Source organism: Zootermopsis nevadensis, unplaced genomic scaffold (assembly GCF_977971745.1).
Source record: "Zootermopsis nevadensis isolate Lab colony 2312 unplaced genomic scaffold, Znev_1.0 Znev_ptg000021l, whole genome shotgun sequence".
NCBI lineage: Eukaryota > Metazoa > Arthropoda > Insecta > Blattodea > Termopsidae > Zootermopsis > Zootermopsis nevadensis.
Genome location: NW_028259153.1, coordinates 22,706,677 through 22,726,492, shown reverse-complemented (window position 1 = coordinate 22,726,492; position 19,816 = coordinate 22,706,677). Strand labels below are relative to the sequence as shown.

Here is a 19,816-nt window from a genome sequence, read left to right as displayed (position 1 = left end):
TACTGCAATGAAATTGTATTAGGCCACATCAGTTATTAAAATAAATTGTAATAATTGTTCTATTTTATCATTTTATTAATTTACTCTTTGAAACACTGTCACTTGAAAACATGAAAAATAGTAGATACGCGTAACTTTAATCAATTGTTTACTATGACAATGAGACAATCATTAACTGGAATCATTGAACCGGTAGAGTTAGCACGACTTGAAGCTAATCAGACAGGTTTAGAGCCAAGGAATGATAAAAGAAAGCGGGTATTCAGTGTAAGAAAAGTCTCAACTCCTAGACAGCTCGCACTGAAAAGAAATCCACCAAAAAACGTGACGGTATAAAAGCTTAGTCACTGCCCATTCCAAGAGGCCAGTGCTGCTAGTAACGTGGATACAAGATGGATACCGATTGGATGTACTGCCTTATTTTCGTCTTCGCTTTTAGTGAAGCATCGACTAATGAACCAGTTGCTAATCAACTGATTGACTACAAGAATTCACACGTGAGTTATAAAATTATTGGTTCTTAGATTAATAGTCTTTATCAACTTCAAAGCTTGTGAAGGGACCAATTATTTTTTTTAATGTGTCAAAACGAATTTTAACGCAGAAATCCGTGGTTCTTCTAAATTCACGCCACAGCATGTCGATTACAAGAAACACTACCGGATAGAGTGCTTCGGAATATAATAAAACATACTAAACAATAACTGATGACATTAGGGAAAAAGGAACAATATTCAACCTAAATAATAAGGTAATATACAAACTAATTCCATGGAGTGAAGTCCTTCTTGAGAAGCAAATGGTAATCTCAGCCAGCCAAGAAATTCAACTCCTTTATGGAAACTGGAGGTTTATTGCCGTATTCATAAGTGCCCGCCACAGGTTCCTATCCTGAGTCAGATAAATCCAATCCTCAATATTTCCTAACCACCCATTTTAATGTTATCCTAGAAATAAGACCACGTACATAAGCCTTAGTTGTAGTTTAGAAACCTATTTTACTAACTGGGAATTTAGATACCGTAATAAAACATGATATTACCAGTGAAAGAATCATTAAATGCCTAAACCAAGGCCGATCACAGGAATGTTGACTTGAAGTGAGTTTCATTTCGAAGTAACATTGGCGCAGGTTTATCTTCGTGTTTATTTTGTTGTTAATTTTTTTTCTCTCGTTTCCTTTCTAATCAAAATTCTACCACTGCTCCGTAACTCTTAAATCACCGTGGTGTGCGATGATAACCCTGACCATGCAGCACGTTATCATACCCTCGATACTAGGTTAGGGGCTTTGTATCTGTACTGTCATTTGCCTGTTCTGAGGGAAACAGCGCTTATACAAAATTCGATTCAGAGAATCTGGGTCACTGAGTGGATATTTTCTTTTTTTTTGCTATTTATTGTTAAGTGTTTAGATACGCCTTTCACCCGCATTAATTCAACTTCGCACTTGAAGGTGGCGGGAGAAGAGAGACATAGGACAGACAGCTGAGGTTTCATGAAAATATAGAAGCTACAAGCAGCCTCAAGAAACGTAGGACATCTCCTTAAACTTACCATATGTCGCAAGCAACTGCAGTTGATGTGGAAGAATAGACGCAATCTGTTCCACCCGCTTTAACAATCAATGATTTCATTTTGTATTTACGGGTTTCGTAAGATTCCCATAATAAACAGAGATTATTTCCTTAAACAGCGTTAACCAGTTGATCTTCGTAATGGTGAAGCGTTGTGTTTTCTTCGCGGTACGGGCTGAATTCTTAAAACACAATTTGCACGAGTTTCGCTCTCAACCATCTCGACACAGGTTTTCCTCTGTCTTCAAGCAAATGCTGAGATGGTTCCCAAGTTCCCACTGCAAGCTTCTCATGCAGCCCTCCCGATTTAAATTACTCAAAATTTACCCCCCTCCCCTCAGTAGGAACTTCTAAATTATGTATTAAACTTCCAAATTAATAGCCTCAGCTTTCTCTAATACAAAATTTCAAAATTCCGTCTTTTATGCCAATCATCACACTAACGCCTTCACTCTTACTTTATCCTTAACAGAAGGACGAGCGGGCATTGCCTGGGGACCTTCTAGCTATAAGATGCTCTTTCTCCCCCCCAGATATCGAAGTGGCTCTCACTTCTCCCCCCACCAATTTCCTCTCTCTCTCTCTTCGGCTCTTCGACTCAGAGTATGTATGTGTTTCATATAATTCTAATTATAAACAGCGATTATCTCCTTAATCTGCGTTAACCAGTTGATGTTTGTAATGGTGAAGAGTTGTGTTTACTTCGCGGTACGGACTGAATATTTGCACGAGTATCGCTCTCAAGTGCCGCCTTGCATAATTCTACTGTTTCAGCATGATGTCAATAGAGTGGTGACCGGGTACGGAGTGCCAGTAGATAACATAGCCGCCACTTTGACGGTTGGCTACCACGGCCCCGTCCTTCTGCAGGACGTCGTGTTCCTGGACACAATGGCGCACTTTGACCGAGAACGAATTCCAGAGAGGGTGGTCCACGCGAAAGGGGCAGGTAAATTCAGGGTGTAGGCTTTGGGGACAAGTGTCATCGCAGGTGATGATGTCTCTCGTGCTTAACTAAGCACCACGAAATGCAGACGTATGGAGGAGTGGAGGTGTAACTCTACGCATTCTTAACCTTGGCACTAAATGGAGGTGAGAAGTAAGTAAGCTCCACCGAATGAAAGGAGCCTTGTGTCCATCGGATATGAGGTTGTGTGTTGTTAATTAAGCCAAGATAATTCTTTAATAAATCATCTTTCACGTGAATGTTGTAGTCATGCAAATGTCATTTGTGTGGCAATTTTTCATGAAAAATATATGAAAGCAGACAGTTAACAAATATTTCTTTGCCGCGTGCATACGAAGCAGTTTGTTACTTCACAGGTGCATTCGGTTACTTTGAAGTAACACATGACATCACACAATACACCAAGGCTGTGGTATTCTCGGAGGTTGGGAAGAAAACACCAATTGCAGTTCGTTTCTCATTTGTTACTGGTGAAACGGGGTCTGCTGATACGACCAGGTACGTCACGAAATTTCTCATATTATTACTCTTATGTTATTCAACAACAAAAACAAAAATTAAACTGAATGGGTTACGTAGCATGACAGTCAAGATTTGGAAGAAGACTTTTCAACATTTACATGAAGGCACCGAGGAAAACCTTTGCAGGCAAGTGGTTTCAGTATTTGTTTTGTATGCAAGACACTGCAGAATATTTAACGCTCTCGATCTGATAACTCTTCAGGACAATATTTTATGATTGCTACAGAGATCCCCGTGGATTTTCCATAAAGTTCTATACAGAAGATGGGATCTGGGATCTCGTGGGGAATAACACTCCCATTTTCTTCATCCGGGACCCCATTTTGTTCCCGTTATTCATCCACTCTCAGAAAAGAAATCCTGCGACAAATCTCAAGGTAATGTAAAAGTTTACCTTTATATTTCATACACTATGAATTCATTTCAAAGATCATCACAACAGAAAGGCGTGTTAATATATCTGCGTAGTCCGAGATTTTTGGCTAACAACGTAAAATAGTAGAATGTACGTCATGCCAGAAGGGCATATCACAAAATACAAACACTTAAATTTGGAAGTATATTTGTCATATAAAATAATCATAAAAGTTCAGTCTCCTGTAAATCAGTAATCTTGCTGATATGCCCTTCTGGCACGATGCCCTATGTTTCTATAAAACCATATGCAACATTGGAGTTTTGACATAAAATATGGTCAAATATGTCCACCGTTCATATCGACACGAATCTGCAAATATTTCCACCACTTCAAGAGAATCTAATATCTAAGATGCTAACTGGTTCTCGCATTGGAGAAACAGAATAAAAAGTAACATCATCAATAAGATGTTGGAAATGTTGTAGGATGCCAACATGTTCTGGGATTTCATCTCCCTACGCCCAGAGACGACCCACCAGACAATGATCACATTCTCAGATCGAGGCATACCGGACGGATACCGCTACATGCATGGCTTTGGCTCCCATACCTTCAAGATGGTGAACCACCGACACGAAGCTGTGTATGTCAAGTTTCACTACAAGGTGCAACACCCATTTCATATTTTCTCTTGCCTCGTTATTGTACGTCAATGTACTCCACACACACACACACAAGTTACCAACCTTAATAAATTCCATATTTTTCACGGCACGTGACATCAATGAAGAATTCGTTTGAACATTCTTTGTTCACAGACAGATCAGGGCATCAGAAACCTATCTCCTGCCAAAGCGGCCAACATCTCCGGCACAGATCCGGACTATGCCATCCGTGACCTGTACAACGCCATTTCACGCGGGGATTTCCCCACGTGGTCCCTTTACATCCAAGTCATGACTTTCAAAGAAGCCGAGCATTTCCAGTGGAACCCTTTTGACCTAACTAAGGTATTTAACTAAAAAAAACTACCTTGCAGTAGAATGTCCGACGCTGCCAATATCAGTGCTGAGGCACCTCGATCCAATTCACATTATTTCAACCTGTTTCCAGGAATCCAACTTCCATTTCAGTTTTCATATAGCCGCTTTCCAAGATGTCTTCCGCACTTTCTAACTTATTATTTGGTCACTTTTTGTACCATCGTAAGTTCCTATTTAAATAACATGAAGACAGAGATAAAATTCCACGTATTTCAGAACTTGACGCTTGATAGAAGGGAGTTGAATGGTCCTTACAAGCGCTGCTTTAGTCCCGCTAAACATTTAATTAAGTAGTCTCTTTCATGTCCAAGTATTTTTCTTAGAATTTTGATTTAAGATATTTGCAATTTGCTGGCCTTCTTGTCAGGAATGTCTGAACTTTGTATTGTCTTATCTCCAGTCGAACGTACAAACTGTGTTGACGTCACATTGAACTGCGTACAGGTTTGGCCTCAAGAGGACTTCCCTTTGATTCCAGTGGGTAAAATTGTATTGAATCAGAATCCTTCAAACTACTTTGCTGAAGTAGAGCAGATTGGCTTCAGTCCGGCCCATATGATCCCTGGAATCGAACCCAGCCCTGACAAAATGTTGCATGTGAGTAGCAATAGCACTGGTTCCTTACTGCAGTGTCTGCCTCTATTTTCATCCGTGTAGTCACATGTATGGTATAACAGTGCAAAAATTTAATTTAAATACTCAAAAAATATATTTTCATATCCTCTTCGCGCAGGGCCGCTTGTTCGCTTACTCGGACACCCAGAGGTACCGTCTCGGGACCAATTATCTGCAGTTTCCTGTGAACAAACCATTCCGCTCACAGATAACAAATTTTCAACGTGATGGACCACAAACTTACACAGACAATCAGGGTGGAGCACCCAATTACTTCCCCAACAGTTTCCACGGACCGAAGAACGACCCGACTGCTGTCATATCCACATTCAATGTCACAGGAGACGTTGCCAGGTAGATGACCCCAAGTCTGATACACAGAAACCTCCAATCACAATTTAAATTTTGGGGACACCAGTTATTCCACTATACCACATTTAAATCACAGCAAAATTGTTACGACGTCTGAAAGTAATTGAATTCTTACTCAAAATCCTTGTTATACTGCAGATACAATTATTTGTATTCCTTTCTCTCATTATTTTTCATTTATCTTGCATTTTATTTTAAATTCCCTTTATACAGAACATTTTAGTATTCTAACTGCAGACTGGTACGTTCACGTTCACTACATTCTACACATTTGACGTAGCTGCGGATTAAATAAATTTAATTGCGTATTCTCTCTAGAACTTCTCATTTTCTTGCAGATACAACTCTGGGGATGAAGACAATTTCAGTCAGCCAACTCTATTTTGGAGGAATGTTCTGAAGCCAGATGAAAGAGATCGCTTGGCGCAGAACATCGCAGACACCCTGAAGGACGCCGCTGATTTCATACAGGTCCGTTTCAACGCGCGACCACAGTGGCTCGCTCCACCAGCTCCTACATTGTTTCCCTCAGGAAAGATGTTTTACGGAGTCTTTCGCACACAAATCCTGGAAAGGCCATAGCACTGTATCGATTGCAGTGGCATAACCATCATTCCATCTCACAAATTCAAGCAGCTCTCTTTTCCGTATTATCGAAAGTACAAATTTAGAATTTATGAGTTTGTAGTACTCGCCAGTGGCATAATGTGCACACCAAATGTTCATGGCTGGTGTCATATGTACCCCGCAGATAAACTTAGTAATCATTAAAAAACTGGCCGAGTCCTAAAGCCAGTTTGGATTCAGTGACAGATTCAACCAGATCATTTCATGTTCTTGAATTAAGTCATATGATTTATCTTATTCCTCATGATTTATTGTTTACAGGATCGGACGGTGAAAATGTTCAGCCAAGTTGACGCTGAGTTCGGATACAAACTGTCTGAAGGCCTCAGCAGATATGCAGAAAATAGCGGCAATTCTTTTGGGTCCTTTTGAGACGCAGAGAACGTTGCACATTACCCGCTACATTAACTTTATGAAAATGAAACACCCGTATAATTGTTCTAATTACATCGCGCTGCGTTCTCTCAAGAGATTCGGTTCACGATGCAAACCAGGAGTGTCCAAGTGCTCACGTGGTTCTGTTTAATTAAAAAAATTAAATGGGCGTGTCTCACACTTTCATAAATGACTGCACACTACAATATTATTCAGCGTCTAAACTATATTATTATACTATTATAAAGCTGTGTATGTAATTCATGATCCAGGTTCTAGCTCTCTTATTGCTTCATATAATTTTCATAAAATGCACACTACAGGGGTTAATAAATGTTCACCAGAAAAAGAAAATTCTACCCACTAAAGATTTCCTCTGCAAGAGAAATCATCATAAACAATTGACAATAACTGATCTACACATTGGAGAGGTGAGTCACTACCGGTGGCAGATCTTAGCTTCTTACATATTAAAAACAGGTGAAATAAATATGACAGATCATTCACGTTCTTTCTTAATCTTTTAAAGTATCTACCCTAAACATTCTGGTTTAAATTAAGCGATGTTATGGTTAACTGATTCACTGTCCGACTCAACTTATTATAAGGCACTTTACTACATAATTCTAAGGTCAATTAAGAACATCTTAATGGCTCATCCATGTTTGTTTTTTCTGTCTGTAACTTTCCCTGTGGGGTAGATAACCTGCGTGCACAACAGTCAGAAGCAAAGCCCCTTTGCTGGAGAATGGGACCATTAGATTACATTAGCGAAACTGGGAGTGGGATACTGGGATCGACACCTTCCTCTAGTGCGTGGGCACTGCGGGTCCCAACTTTTCGGTGGTTTGATGTATAGACATTCGGTAGGACTCCTTAGATGAGGGATCGGCCCGTCGCAAGGCCTCTACCTGTACACAGGACAGCACAACACAGAAAGACTCGGACAAACATCCATGGCTTGAGTGGGATTCGAACCCAAGGTCCCAGCGACCAAGCGGCACATGGCCCACGTCTCAGACCGTGCGGCCACCGTGGACCCCACATTAGCGAAAGAATCATCCAAATGAATTAAAAGAAATTAGTGGCGAAGACATAAATCTTAACATTTATCACATGGGAATAAGGGATTTACACCCCATATTATGCGGCTGCCAGCTGGACTTTAGCTTCGGGTTCGATGGATTAGTGGCAAGCTGGATCCATGTGAAGGTACGGACTGGATTAATGTTGCTCGAGATATGTTTCATGACAGGTGGGTATTTTTTGACTGACTCAATGACTATCAGCTTTTCATGAAGGACTGCTCTATGGAATTAGTTTATTTGCTCAAATTGACCAATTAGTCGATTAATAGTACATGGTTAATGAATTATAAAGCAATGATGACGTACGTAAAATAAGATGAAAGGAAAATTAAGGTTACGTGTGAACTGACTTGCGCCGGAGCCAACTCAGATTTCCAGATCACACGCTCTCCGCTAACGTGGCGCTGCGTCGATCCATCAGGGTATGTTTTTGTATTTCATTAGACCTTTGTCCAATTTAATTCCAAAATTTGAATCCACCTGACTGAACATGTTCACTGTTCGATTCTGCAACAAAAATAAGATTTTGATGAAAAAAGAGAAATGTTTCCTCGATGAAGAGTGGACATTAATTTTTACTATTTTATGTGTGTATTTGATGATTGTGAAACGCAGTCTTTTACAATGAAACAAGAATATTAATTATAAGAGCTTGAAAACAAATTGCTCAGTAAAACATTCAGACCTAAGAGAGATTAAATGGGGGGGGGGGGGAATTTAAAATATTATATAACAAGTAAATCCTATGGGTGTAGATTTTATTAGACAAGGTAAATGTCTGTCGTGATTACATACATACATAGAATTTAAAAATATTGTCTCATTTTTATGAGAAGCAAAGAGATTTTGCTACTTGATATCAGAAATCCATATCAGTCATGTATATTAATGTATAAAACCATTTTTATATCGGTTATAAAAAAAATATAATGAAGAACAGAAATGTGCACTTTAAAATTTAATATTAATTTTAAGTTTCAGTTCTTGAAGTTGCTAAAAAAAACTTTACAGTAATTCAAAAAGTATTAATAGATACAAATACACATTTATAAATTAAGAAACTGAGACACTCAAATACCTGTATAAAGTCTGCAGCATTTTTAAGATGGCTCACAATGTTGTCCACCAACCTGTCTTTCTCGTCGGACTTCAAGACGTATCTCCAGAACAGGGTGGGTTGACTAAAATTGTCTTCATCTGAGGAATTGTACCTGAAACAACAGACTTTACTCTATTTCAATAGGTTTGTGCCGACGGTCGATTCATTACAGGACAATAACATTTGACGTCACCCGTTGTCCGAAGTACATACATAACATTTGAGGAGTCGCAGTTTTCTGGTCTGTGATGCCGCGTAGTCTTACAGGTTGCATACCATTGCTTTAGAGGAGTGTTATACCTGCATCTTCAGGTCCGTGGGGCGAGGCACGAGAAAATTTTGTTTTTATCCTAAATTATTTTTCTTTATGAAGGTCGCATAAATCATAAATCTGGAGTCATCAGCCACAAAGACAAAATATCTCTTCTCTAACACGATTTTTCCTTTAGACTGCAAATTTTTTTTATAAAAACGCTGGCATTGAATGATACGTCACAGTGATCACGAGTAAATAAGGTATTCAAAGTAAAAAAAAGGTCCTACCTTGAAGAAACTGAGGAAAACTGCGAAGAATGTTATTTAAGGTATCCACTGGCCCGACCGAGATCATTGATAACATCCAACAACGTAATTACTTGTATACGTCGTATTGAATCAGTCCCAGAAAACTTTAAACTTCAATCGTTGAAGGCGATGCTGATGAAATGTTACCTGCCAACATCTCCGGAGACGGAGAATTTCGGTCTGTGAAGTCCTTGTGCATTATCGGGGCCCTCGAAGCTGTTGGGATAGTAATTTGGTGACCCTCCTTGATGTTGCACTGTTTGTGGTCCATCTCTCTGGTAGTTTATGACGTGTGTCTGGAATGGGCAGTTTACCGGAAGTTGCAGATAGTTGGGGCCAAGACGGTAGCGCTGCGTGTCGCCGTACGAAAACAGTCGGCCCTAGTGAACGCATGCGCACAGTACGAAGTTATTGAAAAAGTGATACATTACGAAGAAATAAAAATGTGGATGGTTTGAAACCTGAGTTTTAGATTTACGTAAACATTCTAGAAAGAAGTCGTCTGTAAATTATAAGTAACAAGAAGAATAAATTATGCAACCAATAATTAATTTCATAGTTAAGTCCCTTCTGAAAAAAAAAAGTTACGTAATTTTAAAGATTATTTTTATTAGAAACTTTTTGGGTAACTTAAATTCTACAGTTAAAACATAATTGTAATTAAAATCAAGTACACGAACATATAAGAGTAATAAAACACTAATGATGCAGATTTTATGTGCGTGAATATTCATACTCGTGTACGCTGTACCTGCAGCATTTTGTCCGGGCTGGGTTCGAGGCCCGGGATCATGTGCGCTGGACTGAAAGCGATCTGCTCTACTTCCGCAAAGTAATTCAAGGGGTTTCGGTTCAAAACCAACTTCCCAACGGGTATCAGTGGGTATTCAGCGTGAGGCCATACCTAGCAATAAATAATAACAAAAATAATGGTAAAAATTTTCAGGTACTTAAACTTTTGGATGTATGGGAGAGTGTGGAGGTGTAACTCCACATAGTCTTAGCACAAACTGAGAGTATTAATAACAATAAAAATAAAAAAAACATTAAAAATTAAAAATACAAAACTATTATTTTAATTATGGGTGGGCGATAAACTTGCTATCTGATCCAGGGTATCTGAGAGCAGGGAAAAATATTTTTTAATCCAAGAGAGAGCAGTTGAAATAATGTAATTACGTAAGTTGAAAAAAAGTGCCCCACCTTGGTCACATCAAAGGGGTTCCATCGGAAACTCTCGGCTTCCTCGAAGGTCATAACCTGAATGTAGAGTGTCCAACTAGGGAAGTCGCCCCTCGCGATGGCATTATACAAATCGCGAATTGCGTAGTCTGGATCTGTGGCTGAGAGATTTGCAGCTTCGGATGCAAATAAGTTCTTGATACCTTGATTTGTCTAGAAACAACAGCACACAACGCCACTTCGTTACGTCTAAACGAATCTCCACTTCGCTGCTCTAAATATTTGTTTATTATCGTCGATGTTGAACTCGGGGAAAATAAATATCAGTTCCAGCCCAAATTTATTTTGTACAATTCTACGTATTTCAGAGATATTTTCATTGTGCTTTGTTAAATTACGGGAAATATTAGACAATTTCAAACGTTAATTATATATCGAAATGATATCAACATTTTATGTTTCGTACCAATTTTGTGTAAAATCAACTGTTTTTTTTAAATTAAATCGATAATATCATCTTTCAGCTTCATGTAAAGTAAGAATTAAACTTGCCTAATAATCTTTAATATCTACAAATAATACCAAATTTCATCAGAATTTGCCGAGTAACTTCAAAATGGGACACGTCGATTCAGAATTCCTAAAACAATTTTAAGCAATTCATGCAGTGAACGCGTAACAAATGTTCACGAGCACAGCTGATTAGACACAAAACTGAACAATAAGTCATAACTGAAAGACATTAAAAGATACGTAAATTTTACAGCCAATAATAAATTTGAAATTACAGTCCATTTATCACAGTCGTTAATTATCTGCGTAAACTGGAGTGGAAGACTAAAGTTTAACTTTGTGTTAGCAAGTGCAAATAACTCAGTTTTTTTGTATAGATTATTTAAAAACGCTGTATCAGCCAGAGAGCTCATACGACAAATGCCAGAATAACAGGAAATACGTAAGAATAACAATAAAATAATTACGATCAATAAACCACTCATCGCAAATTCTTGTATCTACCTTGTAGTGAAATTTGACGTACACAGCATCATTGCTAGCGTTAACCATCTTGAACGTGTGAGATCCGTAACCATGCATGTGTCGGAAGCCGTCCGGGATTCCCCGGTCGGAGAAGAGGATCATCACTTGGTGCGTGGTTTCGGGGCGAAGGGAGATAAAGTCCCAGAACATATCAGCATCCTAGCCACCACAAGAATTACAGAAAGAGAAAAGAAAAGGTCATTGTACCACACGATTATAGAATATAAATTTTTTTATTTATATTTATAACACCAAACATAGTTTTGCGAAGTTACCTTGAGGTGTGTGACAGGGTTCCTCTTCTGTGAATGGATAAACAGATTAAACAACAACGCATCCCGCACAAAGAAAATTGGCGTGTTGTTCCCTACTAGGTCCCACACACCATGATCGGTGTAGAATTTTATCGCAAATCCTCGAGGGTCCCTGCAGAGACAATAAATCACGAAAGTAACATTCAGTCGGACAGACGGACCGAATGGAAGAGGAGAATTGAGAAGTCCATGGACCAAAGGAGAAGAAGTAGAAGGAGAAGAAGAATAAGAATAAGTAGAATGAGATGAATAAGAAGGAGAAGAAGTAGAATGAGAGGAATAAGAAGAAGAATAAGGAGAAGGAGGAGGAGGAGGAGGAGAAGAAGGAGGAGGAGAAGGAGGAGAAGGAGGAGGAGGAGGAGAAGAATAAGGAGGAGGAGAAGAAGGAGGAGAAGAAGAAGGAGGAGAAGAAGGAGGAGGAGGAGAAGTAGTAGTAGTAACATTCAGTATTACAGTCTGAAACATAAATTATTTCTATACAGCTTTTATATCTACATTACAGCACACAAGTTTGTTAAAATTTGGTAAAATTTTAAATATCAACACACAATCAATGAACCAGATCAAGTCATGTGACTGTCATGTAATACTCGCCTCATCGCATTCATTAATCGTTAGTTACGTATAATTAAACGCATGTATCACCCACCTAACTGTATCAGAAGATCCACTCTCACCAGCAACAGTAGAGAATCGCACGGCAATCGGAGTCTGCTTGCCGATTGTTTCGAAAACAGTGGATTTTGTATACCGAGTGATATCATTTGTCACTTCAAAGTAGCCAAATGCACCTACAATAACACGAAATAATAAAAACAAAAACATAACATGTAGAAAATCTTTAGTACTTGTGGGTTATCGGGACACATCGCTTTAAAAATAGCTTAGGTTATGTTATGTTATGTTAGGTTGAGTTAGGTTAGCTTAGCTTAGCTTAGGTTAGGTTATGTTAGGTTAGGTTAGGTTATGTTAGGTTAGGTTAGCTTAGGTTAAGTTATGTTAGGTTAGGTTAGGTTAGGTTAATGTGTGTGGATAAATGACATATACTTGAAAGTTATGATATTTTATTTTAATAAATGACAAATTACTACGCACGCGCAGTTTTCCGTCCAATCCAAGTCCAGATATTTGACTCTCCCGTTTTGTGTCCCGATAACCAACGAGTACCAAATCTTTTTAGTATCTTGCTTTCAGCTACAGTTAAGTTTATGCGCAGATGAACGTTGGTGATGGATTCATAATCATCCCACCTGAGATCTGAGCACCTGTCACACACACACACGATGACAGCACAGAACGCGGAACGTTAACAAGTATTAGCTACGTTTCGTAATCAATAGTCTGACGTCACAACAAAATTTTATGTGAGCTTATCATCATTACTTTTAAGCTGTTAGTGCAATTCATTATACTTTCATACCGAGCACAAAATTCTGGACACACCTGCTCCTTTAGCATGGACCACTCTCTCTGGTATGCGTTCCCGATCAAAGTGAGCAAGCTCATCCAGGAACTCGACGTCCTGCAGGAGCATAGGACCGCGTGGTCCCACAGTCAGGCTAGCATCTTTACTATGAACAGGAACGCCATATCCCGTCTGAATGTAGGAATTCCCAGTCTGTAAAGATGTCACACTTCGTCGTTAAAGAACCGATTGCAATCTCTACTGCATTAAACCCAATAATTCCTGTACCCAGTTTTAAGGAACGAATTAAGCTGACCACTCACCCATATAATGCCGAGATTAAGGATGCTAGGAGCTTATATCTCCAATGTGCCTTACGCCTGAATAGAGTGATGTTTAATTAAACACCAGGGACAATTTGTCTTTTACGCTATAATTGTTTTATTACAGATAATACATAAATATGCAACTTTTTCAGCTAACTTTTTCGCACAATACAAAACAATTACAAACAAGAAATAAAAATATTAAAAAGTTGATATAATTGCGTCATATTGTGAATTAAAATTTAATTATTCGTGTTTTTTTTGTCTAATCACAATTGTATATATAAATAAAATTATACATAAGATATTAAAAAGTGTTGCGCGTTTTTCCGTAACTATCTGATTATATTCATTACGAAACCGGAAACGAACTTCATTTTAATCCAGTAATAATTAAGTTAGATAATAATCCATGTTCAGCGCAGGCGCGAGACGTAACATTACTTAATCCGTGGCTCTAGTCCTTGAAGAACCCTGGACGTCTTACGTATGGGAGATATCTTGAGCTAGTTTGACATTCGGTAGGACTCCTTGAACAGAGAGATCAGCCCGTTTCAGGGTCTCTACCTGCTCGGGACAAAGAAAGAACATAAATGCCTTGGGCGGCATTCGAACCCACGGTCCCGGTCGGCCACTGTGGTCGGTTCTAGATCTGACACTACAACGCAATTACAAGAGCAGGTTTTTAAGTCACGTCGTCTGATGAAACAAGAAAACAATTCAAACGACTAAAAAAAATGAGTTAAAAACAACACCAAGAACAGGCACGAGAACAATACTGACGGACCAAGTTGTCATGGCAACGTCGTAACTTCCCACATCCACGGCATGCCTGATTTATTTCGACAGTAAGCTGATCGCTTTTTAATGTGGCATTAGACTATTGAAACAGACCTGATTTTAACGGGCGACAACGTTTTGAGGTGCCCGGTATGCAAATGTGTAACCACGTACACATATTTCTAAAACGCTACACTGCTGACAGTTACAAATCAGATACACTTTATTTATATGCAAGCAAAAATAAATGACTTCTTGGCGGTTTTAAATCACGAGCGGACCTTGATGCTCATTTGTTTCAAAGTACTTGCTTTAAAAAAAAAAACAATCACGCTACACACAGCGATACACAGTCTTGCGTTATTTTCCTTATAATTTAACAATGACGTCTTCTTATAAGGTATTTGATAACCGTGGTATTTATATTTTGAGTAGATCTCCCATTCAAAACCAAATTAAATCAGAATTCGTTCAGTAATTTCAGACATTAAACGTGCTAAAAAAGTGAACAGAAAAACCTTTTAGCATCTGGGGCCTAAAGGTCTTATTTATGAGATATGAGACACTTTGGAGACAACATTAAAATGAAAGATTACGAGAGAACAGGAATTACGTTCATTGTTGGAAGTGGTCAAGTCTCTGCGTGCGTTTTACCCTCATATCACACGCCCGGCTGTGTAGACAAAGGAAAATGTAGCTTGATACTAAATTATTCTCACTTTCTCAATCAATAACGTTTCTCCACATTATTAAGTTTCGTCTGAATCAGCACAGACGCTATTACCACGCGCGTGTCCTACATTCCTGCAACAGATGTCTCTAACAGTAAAAATGTTACGAAACGCTACACATTGTAGTAAGATGTAGCAAAAGAATGAATCAGAAAGACATGATTAAGACCTTCACAGTTTTTACCTGGAAACCATAGGATACGTGAATACTTGGAAATATACGTTTTTTGGATGGTTAATATTAAAATCGATCTTGGAGAACTAGAATATGAGGGTGTGGCACGTATTTCATTGGCTTAGTATACGGTTCATTGGGGGCTTTAATGGCTGCTGTAATAAACTTCCGGATCCCATAAAAGTAGAGAATTTATTGACCAGTAACTATAAACTTATCAAGAAAGGCCCCAAACCACGAAGTTAATTAGTCTGTTACATCGGCATGTGTGATAGGTTTTAATATACAGACGAGGCTAGCAACACGTCTCCGTAAGCTATAATTCAACACGCTGCTCCTAAACAAATCCACTTTTTTAGCCTCAAACCTAACCTAACTTTCCACAGAGTATTAGCTATTGAGTAAATCAGTCTCTTCATTTATATATTGACACTGTGAACACACTAACTGTTCGAATAAAATGTATATACTTGGATTGAACTAGTGTATATATTATAAACAATGGCAAGTTATAGCAGGGACGTAACAAATAGTGAAATAATTTCTATTTTGAAACAAACGGCATTTCTTCCTGTTCAAGTTTGATATAAATATTTCAAAATGTACGCGTTGTTTAACTCTTTCCACGTTGATGTTTTAAATTAAAAAAAAATAGCGTGTTTTATTCGAATAATTCCATGGAAATTGACAATAACTTCTAAAAAAATATATAATTTATCAAGAAGTGAGTCGAATCTTCATGTTACTGACAATGGCAAAGCATACGAGAACATGAGAATAATGTTTCTTCAAGAAATCTTCGTTTACAGCACTAAAAACTTATGTGAAGTCTTCGATTCCCGACAGAATGAATAGCAAATAATAAAATAAATTGAAAATATTTCAAACCAGTAACAACAATGTACTCACGTTTGACAGTTTGTAGTTGTTCAATTGTTCCGATGCCAGATCTCGTTTGCAAATGACACAACAGAACATCAAAAACATCAGACTGTAAGGTAGCAACATGGTGAGTACACATAAAGACACATATCTTGAGGATAGCCGTTAACACTAAGCTGGAGACTTGAAAACCTCTGCATATATATAGATTGCCTCTTAGGCAAAGGCAAGGTCACAAATGTATGCGCACGGGATCGTCATTTGTTTTTATTCTTCGTTCCATTGATACACGTCTTAGTAAGCGGAATTCAACCCGATCTGCGAGTAGGAGACCGGATGGCGGGGGTGTGGAGAGATACCAAGTTCACAAACCAGTTCGATCAACTTTAACCATTACGACAGAGGCTCAACAACCAGTGGTTCGCGACGAAATTTGACAAACGAATGGTTGTTCGATTATTTTATAACGATATTTGAAACTGTTCGGTCATACAGCATAGAATCATATAGCACGTTTATAAATCATGAATTGGAAAGGATGTGGAAGGTAGAGGTGAACATTTTTGAGGCACTGATCTGGAATTTAGTAGATTGAAGAAAAACTACGAAATACCTCAAGTTAGCCTGTCTACTTAGCAGAGATTCGAACTGAAGTGCACGAAGGAGAAATCCTGACAACCGCAACAAATATTCGGATTGATTTGTGTCATTTTTGCCCTGAACGTCATACCAAAAATTAAAAATAGAAGGAAATGAAGGCTAAAGTACCGAAGGACCTAACTCAGAAGACGTGCGGGCGACACATGTCGTTACATCCACTCTTGTTTCGTCACTGCGGAAGCATTTGCGGTTTAAGCCATCAAAAAACAACATATTTCATATTTAAACGACTTATCACTGCTTCAAAGCAATAAATGATACCTAGAAGAGATATGTGACGTCACATACTGTTGTTTTTCTTATTTACTCTCTGTTCGTTTAACGCTTTGCTCAGATTATACAACGTCGAATGATAGGATGACCAGTGAAAATGAAAATGAAGGCAGTACGTTTCTCCAAAACGTTAGCATCTACCCAGAAAACTCAAATGGCATTATAACACACAAGACCGACATCTTCACTGCCCTGAAAAATTCAGACTTCACATACGAAGTCTGTAACTTGCTACTCAATATAGGGAACACTTTACCTGATTAGTTACTTAACTGGGCAGCAAGTACATCTTAAACGTGGGTAAACGCCTTCAAGACTACACGACGCAACTACCCACAACACAACAGTCTTCATATTAGCCGACCTGATAACCTCAAATCTCACAAGCTTTCTCCTGTCTATATATTTCCATGGTAACTTGAATATTTTCGCTGGAAATCTTCCACAAGTATTCTCAAGCGCCAAGATGTATCACGAGAAATACAGCGACATCGTGGGGTCTCAACGCTAGAGCAGAGCTACTTTGCAGGCCCCGAGCAAACATTTCTTGTCAGTCAGTGAACTTGCCGTCCAATTAAGTTTTTAACAATGCGTAACAAAATGCCGCAGGGCGAGTTCAGCTTGAGCAACCAACCACGGGGCAGAATGCAACGGACTCTGTTGACAATTTCGCGAAGCTTTTTAGAAGACGCGAGAAACAAATGACTGTTCATAACTTAAAAAAAAAAAAATTATGGCGACGCCGCAAATTTAACCGAAATTATCCTCCCTATAAGCTCTATAAGTTAAAAGAAATGAAGAGTTTTAAAACAGAATGATATATAATGTAAACTATTATCCCGTTCTCAAAGGAAAATTATTTATGAGCATAATTGTTCATATAAATGTGCTTTCAAATTTTGTTTGTTGAAAGATTATGTGTTTATAGTTATCATATTAATGTCTGAGCTGTCTCAGGGTCGTGTCGATTAAAATGCTTCACTATTTGTGTTCTGTAGCTTCGGATTTTATTTCCAGGCCATTGTTAATCAGTCAAATAAAAATCACATCCGCGTTCTCAGACCTATGAACTCTACAATGGGGTGGGAAATCCCCTGCAACTTGTCAAGCCATTAACCTGTCGACGTGTAACCAAAGAATGACAGGACCTTACAAGGACACAAAATGATTTGATTATCACACAGTGTGGGGAAATTTGGTTGCATAAAACATACGGCCAGGACAGGCCTTCTACCTTAATTAGTAGCCGTAACAACTGCATGAGCGAGCAGATTTCGTTAAAGTGGGTAGCATGGCGGTAAGCGTTTTTTTAAAACGTTTCATAACATAAATCTACAATTTATACATTCTCTTTTCGTAAGGTGATACTAAAACGTCTGCATGTGTAAAGAAAAAAAAAGTTTCTTCACCTGGACGTTTCGGGAGTAATTCTTGTGTGCATTTTGCCTTTAAAATGTTGACAGAAATGCGGCAGAAACGCTTTTTATCTTGTATTTTTCTCTGCTCATATGGAATTGGTAGGAACGTGACCATATGTAAGAGGATTTCACAAATTGCCCATTTCTGTAACAACAAAATTCTCTCAGCTTCCCATACATGCCACCAGATGTCTACAGAAATAGAGAATTTTTGGTGAGATTTCAGGTTCGCACGGCGGCAAGTATGAAGAGGTCTCCTAGGTTATTGAGCCGTGTACTCTGATAGAATTTTTCGTGATCCTAAACGTCAATAAACTCCTACCAGACTACAAGGGGGCTACATTCCACGCGCTCTCATGTGTCCACTGGATCTGTTAAGATTTGGTGCTGGCTGAGTGGAAAGTATCTGAAGGCCATCTCACATCTTAAAAAATGCTTTGTCATCATAACCTCTCAAGAATATTTACGAGTCACTGAACCATCCTTACATCAATATCGAACACTAAAGGCCGTACCTGAGAGCAAACAGAAAATAATCCCTTCACATCCCAACCTAAGACAATATTATTTTCGTAGCATTCAAACAACTGGGCGGGGGGTAATTAACAAAATTATTTTAGGTTTCTATGCTAATCCTACCTGCAATTTCTATGCGTTACACGAAACTTTTTCAAACTGAGTCTGACTGGGGCTTTGAATTAATTGAAGACTCAATTAAATCAAGGATGAGATGGGCTGGACGTGTAGCATACACGAGAAAAACTACAAATGCACTTAAAAACCATGTTTTTGCCCGAATCATTAAATTTTGCAAGAGGCATTTTATAACACAAAATACATTGGGCTTGCTGTCTCTGTCATCGGGGCGACAACGGAGGCAGCAGGACCTCTGAAACGTCGATAAACTTCTACCAGACACCTTCAGATTCACCGCCGTGAAGACCTCAAATCCTACATTGGCGTAGACGTGATATTTAAACACGTTTTAACAAATAACGCAAAAATCCAAGAAAACAAGTCACAATGTACGGCTTCAAGGGTAAATTGGAATTAAAATACCAAATTTAATTTTCCTTGCCGCAAATATTTCCTTTGCGACGGGGGATCGTACACAATGACGCGATACTTTCTTCTTGGATCAAAATATCTGCGTTCTCATTTCGTACCATTAAACGATTTCATAATAAAGAAGTTCTTATCTGTAAGGAAGGTAACGGACTGTAACAAATCTTATTGTAATTTAAAATGAACTGAACCGAGGCGCATCTTAACTGATGTTACGTCCTCGACCCATAATGCGACTCTGCACTCTTACAGACGTCAAATAACACCATTAATTTATTATGTTATTGCCTGTTCGACGTTCAGTCAAAATGAAATAAGATTTACATGTCATTAGCTCGAGAACTAGAATTGAGTCACATT

General features: G+C 38.6%; 2 protein-coding genes across 3 annotated transcripts; one reads left to right on the top strand and one right to left on the bottom strand.

Moving 5' to 3' along the window:
• Nucleotides 1-157: 157 nt before the first annotated feature.
• On the top strand, nucleotides 158-6,962 carry LOC110839838 (catalase). Its single transcript, XM_022084368.2, has 10 exons — nucleotides 158-497; nucleotides 2,352-2,526; nucleotides 2,901-3,042; nucleotides 3,293-3,443; nucleotides 3,910-4,089; nucleotides 4,243-4,434; nucleotides 4,912-5,064; nucleotides 5,201-5,436; nucleotides 5,793-5,925; nucleotides 6,343-6,962. The coding sequence occupies exons 1-10, from the start codon at nucleotides 393-395 to the stop codon at nucleotides 6,451-6,453; spliced, it is 1,578 nt and encodes a 525-aa protein (XP_021940060.1). The 5' UTR covers nucleotides 158-392; the 3' UTR covers nucleotides 6,454-6,962.
• A 795-nt stretch (nucleotides 6,963-7,757) lies between these two features.
• LOC110839839 (catalase) lies at nucleotides 7,758-16,862 on the bottom strand. 2 transcript variants are annotated; one of them, XR_002546661.2, is made up of 10 exons: nucleotides 16,068-16,862; nucleotides 13,185-13,359; nucleotides 12,391-12,532; nucleotides 11,703-11,853; nucleotides 11,407-11,586; nucleotides 10,411-10,602; nucleotides 9,959-10,111; nucleotides 9,355-9,587; nucleotides 8,623-8,768; nucleotides 7,758-8,051 (listed from the first exon to the last, which is right to left on the bottom strand). XR_002546661.2 is itself a non-coding variant. In XM_022084369.2 (10 exons), exons 1-10 carry the CDS (start codon nucleotides 16,164-16,166, stop codon nucleotides 7,962-7,964), a joined length of 1,548 nt encoding a protein of 515 aa, XP_021940061.1. In that variant the 5' UTR covers nucleotides 16,167-16,762; the 3' UTR covers nucleotides 7,758-7,961. The 2 variants fall into 2 exon arrangements, 1 of the variants encoding a protein (XP_021940061.1); XM_022084369.2 differs by having other exon boundaries at nucleotides 8,623-8,755; nucleotides 16,068-16,762.
• Nucleotides 16,863-19,816: the final 2,954 nt, after the last annotated feature.